The 12,188-nt window shown below is 42.0% G+C and overlaps 1 protein-coding gene across 1 annotated transcript in view; it reads left to right on the forward strand.

Annotated features, from left to right (window-relative positions):
- ADGRV1 (adhesion G protein-coupled receptor V1) overlaps positions 1-12,188 on the forward strand; it is a 285,251-nt gene that overhangs the window by 195,037 nt on the left and 78,026 nt on the right. The window contains 1 exon segment of the mRNA XM_074166892.1: positions 593-771. Within this exon segment, the coding sequence (XP_074022993.1) occupies positions 593-771 (179 nt within the window).

Below are 12,188 nucleotides of genomic sequence, written 5' to 3' on the forward strand. Positions count from 1 at the left end.
CTGGGCTGAACAGTCCCAGCTCTCTCAGCCTCCCCTCAGAGGGGAGATGCTCCAGTCTTTTAATCATTTTCATGGCCCTTTGCTGGACTTGCTCCATGTCTCTGTCATTCTGCTGAGCCCAGCACTGGACCACAGTCAGAACTGTTGAAGGAGGTTAGTGCATTTCCTATAGACGATGCCTAGAGCTGAACAATAGTGTGAAAAGATTCAATAGAGATCAGATTTAGCAATATTAACGTGTCGGTCTTTTCCATGAAGGTATGGAAATCCAAGAAGAAAGCTTCTGTTGCACCACAAAGCTATTTTTGCCCTCCAGAAATAGTGTTTTCTAGTAAACAGGGTATCCCTTCCTCTCTGTTAGTCATAATTCCAAATCTAACAGTTATATAAATAAGCATACTTCTTCTATAATCAGTCTCTTGATTACTTAAGAGAAGAAAATGAGAACAAAATATTTATGTTGAAAAATGCTTAGATATACACATATGCTGGGGCAGAAATAAGCTGTATTATGACTTTCAGAGTGGTTTGGTCTTGGGGATAGCTAATCATCCACCAAGACTACTAATTATTATTCCTCGTTATTCCTCAGGCTGTTAATTTCTGGTACGTCCTGGTGATGAATGACGAGCACACGGAGCGGCGCTATCTGCTTTACTTCCTTTTGAGTTGGGGGCTTCCAGCTTTTGTTGTGATCCTGCTTTTAATTATCCTGAGAGGAATCTACCACCACAGCACGGCACAGATTTATGGCCTGGTCTACAGCGATCTGTAAGTCTTCCTTTAAAAGAGCGTGAGCTGGCTATCGTACTCTCACTGTTGTTATACATTTAATTTGCCCACACGTGGAGGAGGGGACATGGGTACAGCTGGGTGCAGTACGGGGCGGGGGGATTCCTCCTTGGGTAGAGGTGAAGCACATATGTCACCCATATGCAATGCAGCACTTCCCGTGCAGTTGGGCTTTGCTCCAGTTTCCCCACAGTTCCATCCTGGGCCGAGCATTGGCAGAGCCAGCTCAGGCATGTCTGCTTTGCAGGTAAATTATTTATTCTTTTCCGAGACTGTGCAATTCCAGGGTAAAGGATAGAAATGGTTACTGCTGCAGAAGTGATCAGAAGAGAGTGTTTTTCTTCCTTTTAATTTCTGTGCTTGAAAAAAAAAAACCCACCACCAAACCAAGCCTAAAATCCCCGTCTCTTGGATTATTAAATATGTTCTCAGCTAAACAATGTTACTGCATTAACATGTCAAATATATTTCCTGAAGTGTTTCTCTTGGAGTATTGAATATGTTATATTCCAAACTGTTCCCAAATTGAGCATTGCTGTAATGCCAATAATTAACACAGCCCTTTCAAAGCTAAATATAACCTCACAAAACCGTTCTAATTAAAACAATACATCATCATAGAACTCGAGACATGTAAGTGAAACGATACATAGATAAATATTTTTCTTCTCCTTCCCTACCTCATATTCTGCACCCCTTTCTGGCAAAGCTAATTTATGATAATGGCTATTCTAGGATATGAGACCATTATGCTTATTCACTTTGTGTCATTTTACATGCTTCATGTGCAGGAAAGGGTGAACAGACAGCTTATTTTTAAAATAACGTCAGAGCATACAAATTCTGTCTATCAAAACTTCTTATGGGGCTGCTGGCAGAGTAGACCTCAAACAGGAGAGTATCCGTCTTTCTTCCATAAAAGATACAGTGTGCATCATTCCATTAAAACAAACAAACAAAAATCAGTAGCCATTTTCTTTGTTGTACAAAGGGAATTGCTGTGAGAAATAGGTAGTGGAATTCAATATCTGTGTGTGTGAGTGTATGCGTATACATATGTATGTGCACTCATGAATATTACTTGTATATACATGTATATACACATGTACAGTGCGTGATAAGCAGGGATGCCTGATTTAGATCTAAAAGTGCCACATGGGGTGCTGGAAGCCCTCTAGCCACGTGAGCCAAGGTTTACTCCCACATTAATAGACACCAGCTCTCGACTCCGAAAAGATGTTCACAATCACAGACCGTTCCTAATCTTTGTGCTCCATCAGGGTGTGCTCTATAGCTCTGCACCATGCCATACGCATCAATATTTCTGTGCAGAACCTGGCGAACAAGAGTGTTGTGGTTTTCTTCACGGTCACGGTAAAATGCTTCTCTCTGCATAGGAAACACAAGAAATTTACAGAATCACAGAATCACAGAATTTATGTAGCATAATCAAGTCTTCTGATTGCAATCAGACTGGCCTGATGGTATCGTTATGCAGTGAACCACAGTTTCACAGTTGTTTTCCTTTGGTGTCCACGTCTCATTCGTTCAAAAAAAATGAGGAAAAGTCCCCCATAATTTTATCCCTGATAAAATTACTAAGTAGAGGAAAATTACTCAGTCCAACTCATTTGCCCAATTTAAACATACAACTTTTCCAACATCTTATTAAAGTGGGAAAATGCCAGAAGTCATCCAAACTTAGTCTGTGCGCAGCTTATTCCAGCTCAGTCAATGTGAACGCTGTAAGGAGATATCTGCAAGGATTTTCACAAATAGCATCGATGCTAATTCCTGATTTGAAGAGCACTTTAAGTGTTGCTCTTAGTTGTACAAAGAGGACTTTCAAAGCAGGAATGTAGGAAAGAGGACAGATTGAACTACATCACTTGGTTTGTTTCCTCCAAACCAGGATGTCGTAGTGGAAAAAGTAACAAGGAGATTTCCAAAGTCAAGGTCATTACATACTAATTTCAGAATCGGCCTCAGAAATAGTTTGAGAACAATGGTGTGCTGCTAAGGAACTCACTTCATGTGGGAGCTGGAAAACTGGTTAAAGTAATAAAAGCAGTGAAGCCTGTTGTCTTAGCTCTCTCCTAAGTGATCACTCCTTCAGGCAACACATTTTTGCATTACTGTGGTGTCTGACCAATGGTTTTGTTCCTAACCAGAGTGCCATGGGCACAGCAAATAGCCAACAGGATGGCTATGCTGAAAGAACTTCATTTTATGCCTGTACTGAACAGAGAAAAAAATTTGCGCTGTGTTGGATTTTGTGCTTCAAAAGAAATATTGTGACAGGGTCTTCCTTCAGATATGACAAATATTACACGCAAATGCATATATTTTGTACAATAGCTCTCATAACATGTCCCTGCATAGAACTACCAGGCTGCTATGGTGATAACAGCAGTATAAATATTGGTGATTATTTTAATAATTCACAAAATTTATATACGGTGCGAACAGTGCAGTCTTTGGCATCATGTGAATCTTTTTATGATACTGTTAAATTTGTCTCTATCAATGCCACCAAGTAACATAATTTTTTTTCAAATTGTAGCTCAATGATGTGTGAAAGCTAACTGCCAAGAAAGGGCTCTTTTACTCCTCCCTTTGCTAATTTCCCTGTTGATCAGCTGAAGAGGTGAAAGGCTGTTTGAATAGGACTGGAAAAGCTGTCAATGAAAGGCATTTCAGCATAAGTTGGATGAAAGAAGTAGTGAGATGGGTATTTCCCTGCATTTGATGGCTTTGAATGGTGGAAAAGCAGTTTACCTGGATACCTGTGAAGAAAAATGTGGAGGTTCTATGAATATCTGATACAATAACTTTACTGAGGAAAGTAATAAGATTTGATCGCCTCTTAAAAATATTCATTAGTTCTCATGACTTCTTTTAAAAAAGAATAACAAGTTATTTCTTGTAAAAAATCAAGAAATCTCATCTCCAAGAAGGCCAATGGCATCCTTGCGTGCATCAAGAAGAGTGTGACCAGCAGGTGTAGGGAGGTCATCCTCTCCCTTTGCTCTGCCCTGGGGAGGCCCCATCTGGAGCACTGGGTCCAGTTCTGGGCTCCCCAGTTCAAGAAGGACAGGGAACTGCTGGAGAGGGTACAGCAGAAGACTACAAAAATCATGAGGGGACTGGAACATCTCTCTTATGAGGAAAGGCTGAGGGACTTTGGTATTTTTAGTCTGGAGAAGAGAAGGCTGAGGGGGGATCTGATCAACGCCTATACATACTTAAAGGGAGGGTGTCAAGAGGATGGGGCCGGCCTTTTTTCAGTGGTGTCCAGTGACAGGACAAGAGAGAACGGGCACAACCTTGAACATAGGAAGTTCCATCTAAACATGAGGAGGAACTTCTTTCCTGTGAGGGTGGCAGAGCCCTGGAACAGGCTGCCCAGAGACGTGGTGGAGTCTCCATCTCTGGAGACATTCAAAACCCACCTGGACACGTTCCTGTGCAACCTGCTGTAGGAGGACCTGCTTTGGCAGGGGGTTGGACTAGATGATCTCCAGAGGTCTCTTCCAACCCCATATCGTTCTGTGATTCTGTGATTTCAGATGCAGGTGTCTATAACTTCAGCTTTGCTTAATTTCTGTATGTAATAACCATTGGTTCAATCATGTTGTAAAACTTCAAAGTGGGGGTATTGTCTGTGTGCAGCTGACTTGTAGAAGGGGCTTGGATAGGCATTTGCCATCTACCCTGGTTTTCACTATTTGTGTTATGGTAATAGTCTTACATGAAGGTTTGTCAATGTTTGTAACTGAAATCTTCAACGTGTCTCTAAACTTCAAGTATGTTGTCTACCCTGTTCTCTAGTAACCATGCTCTAAAAGTATATCCTTGCTTAAGAATTGCCATGATGGCTGAGGTATTTGTGTTTTTTAGTGTTAAGAGGCAGGTGTCAGCTCCTTTCAGCTGGCTAATAACTGAAATTTGAATTAAGCTCTGAACTAGATAGTTTAAAATCACTCTAAAAAAAGTATGTTATCCTTCCAGATTTCTGAGTTTTTATGTCATGCAGACAATTTTCCAACCCCTGTTTGGCTAAAATATCTCTGTCTAAAATGTATTCTAAGGACATAAAGCCTGCCATTTAGGTACACGCTGTTTTAAAAAAGTGTTTCCTTTTGTAATTTCTTATTACACTGAATGTCACCATGACTTTGTGTTGTGACATAAGTACAGACCTCAGGATAACCTTTCTCTGCCACTTGTTTTGTTTTGTTTTTCTTATCTCCCATCTCATTGTCTCTTCCAGGGTTATAAACCAAACCCATAATCTGTGTTTCTTTGCAGGAATTGTTACTCTTCTTGCACACTTTAATGGCCGCCTTCTCCTTTTGAGGAGAATTTTTCTTGTTGAATAAGAACTTATGAACAGATCACAAAAAGACAAGAGTTCATCTTAAAATCAAATTCCAAAGATCACTGCAGTTCCCAATCTTCAGATAATTGAATGTTTCCTGTTGTCCCAGTATATACTGCCAGCCGGTCATGGCCTCATTTCTAAGTAGCTTTTAGCTAAGGTTCTCAAAGTGAGCTTAACCTTAGCAATATAGAATCATAGAATCATAGAATGGTTAGAGTTGGAAGGGACCTTAAAGATCATCGAGTTCCAACCCCCTGCCCTGGACAGGGACACCTCCACTAGAGCAGGTTGCTCAAGGCCCCATCCAGCCTGGCCTTGAACCCCTCCAGGGATGGGGCAGCCACAGCTTCCCTGGACAACCTGTTCCAGTGCTTCACCACCCTCACAGCAAAGAATTTCCTCCTAATATCTAATCTAAATCTCCCCTCTTCCAATTTAAAACCATTACCTCTTGTCCTGTCACTACATTTCCTGACAAAGAGTCCCTCTCCGGCTCTCCTGTAGGCTCCCTTCAGATATTGGAAGGCTGCTATGAGGTTTCCCCGGAGCCTTCTCTTCCCCAGGCTGTACAACCCCAGCCCTCTCAGCCTGTCTTCATAGGGGAGGTGCTCCATCCCTCTGATCATCTTCGTGGCCCTCCGCTGGACCCGTTCCAACAGGTCCATGTCCTTCCTGTGTTGAGGACTCCAAAGCTGGACACAGTATTCCAGGTGGGGTCTCACAAGCACAGAGTAGAGGGGTAGAATCACGTCCCATGACCTACTGGCCACACTTCTCTTGATGCAGCCCAGGATGCAGTTGGCTTTCTGGGCTGCCAGTGCGCACTGCCGGCTCATGTTGAGCTTCTCATCCACCAACACCCCCAAGTCCTTCTCCTCAGGGCTGCTCTCCAGCCATTCTCTGCCCAACCTGTATTTGTGCCTGGGATTGCCATGTCCCAGGTGCAGGACCCTGCACTTGTCCGGACTCGATGATCTCAAAGGTCCCTTCCAACCAAGAAGATTCTGTGATTCTGTGATTGAACTTCATGTGATTTGCATGAGCCCACCTCTCAAGCTTATACGTTTAAACTGAGTAGAATATTTCTTTCAGTTCTCTTAAGGTACAAAGGCACAGCTCACAGGGTATGTTGGAAAACACTTGGAGGCAAATTGAAACTGTAGATACTGGTAAAGAGAGATGTGAAGTGCAGCTGAGAGACGAAGGGAGGAATGTGAGGAATGACATAAAATGTGGCTCCCGCCGGTTTCATCCCCGTCTCGGTGGTGGTTACTTTGAAGAAAAATGTCAGCCATACATACCTTGTGTGTATCTTTAGAGGGATTGCATCACAGGGGATTTACGGACTGCAGATAGTTCTGGAAATCAGTGCAGGTGTAAATACAAAACCTCAGGCTGGTGAATGACTTGAGACTAGCAACAATTCAGTCATCCTTTACAGATGCTGGCTCTCTTAGAAAACAAAGAAGCAAGCAAAAGAACTTCTAAAATGTGCATCCATTTTAGTGCTAAGGTAGCTTTCTAATTTCTCATGTAACCCTGAAAATGTAATTGTCCACACTTGCATACAAGTAGAAATTTCAATACCCTTTGAAGTCAGTGGAACCACACCCATTGGCATGGTTTTACCATAACTCATCTATTTCTGAGATCAGAGGCCAGAATTAGTTAATTACACATATCAGCTTTTGTTCACAAAGATGAGTTTAAGGGCAAGTTACGCTACATTCGCTGACTTGTACCCAAGAGAAGTTAGAAAAAATATGTACTATAAAATTGGCCAGAATCGCAGCTCAGTGGAGCTTGAACTTTTAGCTCACTTGAGTGGTTTGAAAACTCTTGCCTGCAATAGCATTAAAGTATATTTTTTACAAACTTGAGAAGTACTCTTGTTGCAGCTTTAAGGTTTGCATCTGACTAGACTTTCTCCTTGAAACTGAATTCCCCTAAGAAGGCCAGAGGACTCTTTCTATTAGAGTATACACTGAAACAAGCAACCTTTGAAATGGACAAAACTGGAAGTGATTAGACATGACAGACTACAAATTTTAAAGTTTATAAACAAATATCTCCCTGCCCAGTGTGTCCTTGCAAAAGCTGGCCAAGCTGGTTTTCGAGCACGGCATTAGTCAAGCTTTAGCCTGGCTTTTTGTAGTTGAAGCAAACTATACAGTTTCCTCTAGTTCCCAGAATGTTTTTTTTTCAGTCATTTCTGAGACCTGTCTGTCTGCTCCTTGCACTTTTAAGAGCCCTCTTCCCTCTGGCAATCCCTCCAGTTTTTTTGGAAGTGTCTCTTTTTTAGAAGGATCATTTATTTGTCCGAGGGAAGAACGATTTCCATTCTGCATCAGGAGGTCCCACTTGGTTCATTCATTTTCCTCTGTGAAATCCCCTGTGCAAACAAACTGAGCGTAGAAGAACCACATGTACCTTTACAAAACTTTAAAATCATAGCAGTACCCTGGTATTTGGTTTCAGTGATAGTGATATGATAACATCTAACAGCAGAAAAAGGCTAAGCTAAGTGCTCTCACCAATATATATCTTTGTATCATATCATCTGCCACGATGATATCTATGAGAAATAAGGGAAAAAGATTGTCCAGCAAAGTTCCTTTCTAGAAAACAAACATTTCTATCTCCAGTACAGTCTAGCCTGAGGCAGAGGTTTTTCCAGCAAAGTCATTGGACCTGTGACTGTGCAGCCACATCCAGGGGACGGGAGGACGCCAGGCTGCAGAAAGCTGGAAAAGATGAACTTTTTTTTCTGTGACTAAGAGTTACGACTCTTCCTGTTACTCACGGCGCAGTTTCTCTGAATCAAGCTCTCATACGTGGGCAAGGCACGGGGCACGAATTAATGTCTGGGAGCCATGGCCAACGGTATTTGGAAAAGAAACTTCACAGAAAATGTGTTTCCAGTACCAAGTGCACAGCAGTGGGTCACGCCACTTCGTGTACCCTCACGTGAGAGGGAGTCAGTCCTGAATTTCAGAAAAAAACAGGCTGTTGCTGTCTGAGCGCTCTGTCTGGTTTCCTTGAGCGAGTCATGCCCTGCTGGGCTGTAACCCAAACTAGTGATAAAACAGAAGCGTGGAGATAACTCAAGCTCTGAGATACTAAATTTTTTTTTTTTTTTTTTTTTTTTTAACACCAGTGCACTGAGAGCTGTATAATACACTGAAACAGAGATAGCGTTCACTTCCAAAGACACTCTCATGTGGTGAAGTCTAGTGAAGCCGTGGAAGGCTTGAAAGAAGCAGGAACCTGTAAGTGATTATGCCCTGCTTGTTATGTAGGCTGCATAAAAGTTGCACGTGATGAGAAATGCTCACTTTAAAGTCTTGCCAGGGCTGGAAGTTTGAATGATAAGGACCACCAAAGATTTCTTAAATAAGTTAGTTTTAACTTATCGGTGGCAGGATGGGGACAGTCTAGGCTCTTGACCTGAACAAAAACATGAGACATAATAGTTAGTGATGTCTCATCTAAGTGCTTCTCCATGGTTAATTTGTTTTGATGCTGCTGCAAGGATAAAATCTTCCTGAAGCACCTTTCCAGACACTACTTTTTGTTAAGTTTTATTTCAAGGGCTGCAGCCCCCGCAACTTCTAATTGTTTACTGGCTGCACTAACAAGGAGGACCCCGTATACCCTGCTTGTTTGTTCCAGATAGAGCCCCGAACACCTGCCAGGCTGGTGCACTGGCACTTAACCCCATCAGACAAAACCCTGGACGCTTCTCTGGGTCTCACCAAGCTGAATGACTCTTTCTCTGCCAGCACACTTCTGGGCACAGATCCCTGGCTTCTTAGCTGTTCCCTAAAGTGAAACCCTGCTTTCTTAAACCCAAGGACTTGTGCCGCTACCAGTAATAGGAATTTTTTAGCTTGAGCAAGCTAATTTCTGTCCGAGTATTTGGATGAAGTCTCCTGTCCCCCCCGTCCCCTATTACTTCAAAAGTGCTGAATTTAGTCCTGAATCTTGGAGCAACATGCTTGAAACACCAGACCTTTACAGGCAGGAAAAGTTAAGAAAATAGCTAAGAATAGCCAGAAAAAGCATTCGGGGATTTTAATTGAGCTGTCAGACATGCTAAGAGGAAGGGGTTTGTGTGACAAATGGATGTGGAATTCCCACCCCCTGATGCCTGAGCCTGGCTTTATGTTCTGCGTGGGCTTGGAAGTGTCTCCCTGCGTGATCCTCTCCCTCCAGCTTGTGCTTCTTGTTATCCCGATTTTTTCCACTTCCTCTCTCCTCAGTTTGCTGGCAAAACACTTTGGATTTCGAAGCTTTTGCAAACGGCGGTTTGCGGAATGATGCTGGGACATCTGGATGCGGGGCCGGTTGCTGCGGGAGCCGTGGGGGCAAAATAAAAGCCTGTGTTTTTCACTGGCTGATTCCTCACCATTCCCTGTTTTGCCCTTCTCGGCAGGGTAAATTAGCCCACGCTGAGCTCTCCGCTACTGTAGGAGAAATGTTTCTGATGAACCAGAGCTACTTGGTTTATGTCTGCACGGCACCACAAAATAGACATTCCCCCACACACACACATATATATATATATACACACATATATACTGGGCAAATTACCCTACTTCCCTGACCTACAGCAACAGTTAAGAATTTGGCCTTTTTGTATTCTGCCCTTGTGCTTTATTTTCTAAATTCCTGCCTTATTTCCAGTGAAGCTGCCTAATGTGCTACCCGCTGCTAAGGGTTATTTAAAAATATCTCACTGCTGAATGTGATGGCTTTAATTACCTTTTATTTATCCCTCATTACCAACATATGTTTTCAGTGGAGGAAAATAGTTGAGGGCGGAGGGAAGGGGGCTGAGTGCTTTCTGTATCTTGGCAAGTGCTTACGGTTAACGTTGAGCAAATGTTAGCACATGAGAAACAGACATAACGACTGTGTTGTGCTTTTAAAGCATTAAAATAAAGACAGGTAATTTCTGGCTGATTTGGGTGATGGAATTCTGAAAAGTGAGTGGAGAAAAATAGTTTCTATTAAGGTAAAGCACCCAACCACTGCTATATTCAAGGTAGTCTTAAAGGTTTGGAAGGGTAGGTTGGTGAAAGAAGCACTCACAGATGACCTTGGGGCCTGATTCTTCAAACAGGTTCAAATGAGGGGATTTCTGCACCCAAGCAAAACTCCAGAGACTTCTCCCAAGCCTGCGTAGTACTATGGGAAGAGTAACAGAGAACAGCTGCAGGATGAAGGCTCGCATCCCTGCCACTGACAGCTTTCAAAAGCTTTGGTTTCCTTTCAGGTCGTGTAAGAAATTAGCGAGATAGTCCCGCCTACTTTATGATCTTTAATTAGCAGGATACCGCCTACTGCTACTAAAAAAGCTCATTCTTGGCGCGTCTCTTTTCCAACAGTTTAGAAAAGCCTTCATCTGATATGCTAGAATATAGCAGGAAATGCTAAAATAAGCAATAGCGAGATCAATACCAGCAACTGGCTCCGACTGCTTCGCTGACGCTGACATGCCGTTTACAATAAGTATATATATCTAACCTCTCCTGTTTGATCTTCCTAAAAAAAATAGAAAAAAAAAATAAAAAAAAATTAAATGTGTTTTGTTTTTCTTTTAACTTTACCCCAGCAGCGTTCTGCAATAGGTCGATTTTGTGTTCATGTTTTAGCTGTGTGAAGTAGGTGGATGTTGGGTGTATTTAGTGCAGTGACCTGTGCTTTGGAAGGCAGGCCCTTGTCTGTGCTATGCTAGCAGCACCAGAAATTAAAAGTTTATCTCACCAAGCTGTGCTAAGGTACATCTGAGAAAAAGGAGCCCAGCCTTAGAAGATGGATTTGCATTAGTATTACTAAATTTAACTGTCAGTATGGCTTATACAGCATCAGTATGTCTAATAGAGAGGCTGCAAAAGCAGTGGTTGCAGTGTGTGCTTCTCCTGGACATCTATTATTCTACAAAAAAAACATGCAGATAAAAAAAGGTGTACATACTAAATACTGTTTTTAAGGAGGGAAAAAAAAAAAACTTTTGCATGACATTTTGTTATTCTTCATGACCCTCATTTATATTTGACAGCTTGCACATGGAAATGTCTCTGTTTTCAGCTAGATTTGTATTAAAATCCTTGGTTTAAAGGATGGATAGAAAAAGTGAGCTAATTTGGAGTGTCTGCCCTGAAAGCTAGTACAAGGGAAACATTTTCTTGCATGTGAGAAATTTTAACAAATATTAAATATTAAAAAAAAAAAACCCACCACAAAAATTAACCATAATAGATCATTGTTTGAAAGCCATTGAAAATGGCTGATACACATGAGGAAGAAGCCTTAGATGTAAACAGGAGCAAGATAATTAACTGGAATCAGACACATAACTCCCTACATAATTTTAAAATTGCAGTATTGGCAAGAACCCTGCTTGTAACAGATTTCAAGCAGGTTTCTGCCAGCTGATTTTCCTGATTTTCCTACCGGTCTTCTGGGACAATCTGCCTGGGGACTCCCGAGCTTCCAGTGCCTTGGAAGCCTATAGTGTATTAATGCAGCTCCTCTGCTAGGTCCTTGCTGCTTCTCCTTTGGTAATTGGTGCTTCCTTAGAGTTTACTTTCACAGGAGGGGGAAAAAAAAGTAAATATAAAATTGTTCAGAGAAATTTCCAGAGGATAGTATAATGAGAAGACTGAAACACAGTGGGCCATGTTCTAAAACAACAGCAGATGACATTTTGGGTTCTCATTATAGAAAAGCATTGCTTAGGCATTTTACTTTTCCCCTCTTCCCAACTGTTTAGCACTACAGTAACAGCAGCAGCAGTAGAGAAAAACAAGGAAATTGTTTTTTGCTTCGTTATGCAATAGGTCTGGTTTATTGACAAGACTGCTGCTGCACACACTGACTCAAACTGAATCTTCTGAAGATCCTGTTCTTTGCTGTTTCAAAACAGCGTCTTGGCACTTCTTCATTCTTTGTTCGTGGGGGACTGGATTTTCCCCACTGTTTTCTACCGTTTGTAGTTACTCTGTGG

Source organism: Numenius arquata, chromosome Z (assembly GCF_964106895.1).
Source record: "Numenius arquata chromosome Z, bNumArq3.hap1.1, whole genome shotgun sequence".
In the NCBI taxonomy this organism is placed as follows: Eukaryota; Metazoa; Chordata; class Aves; order Charadriiformes; family Scolopacidae; genus Numenius; species Numenius arquata.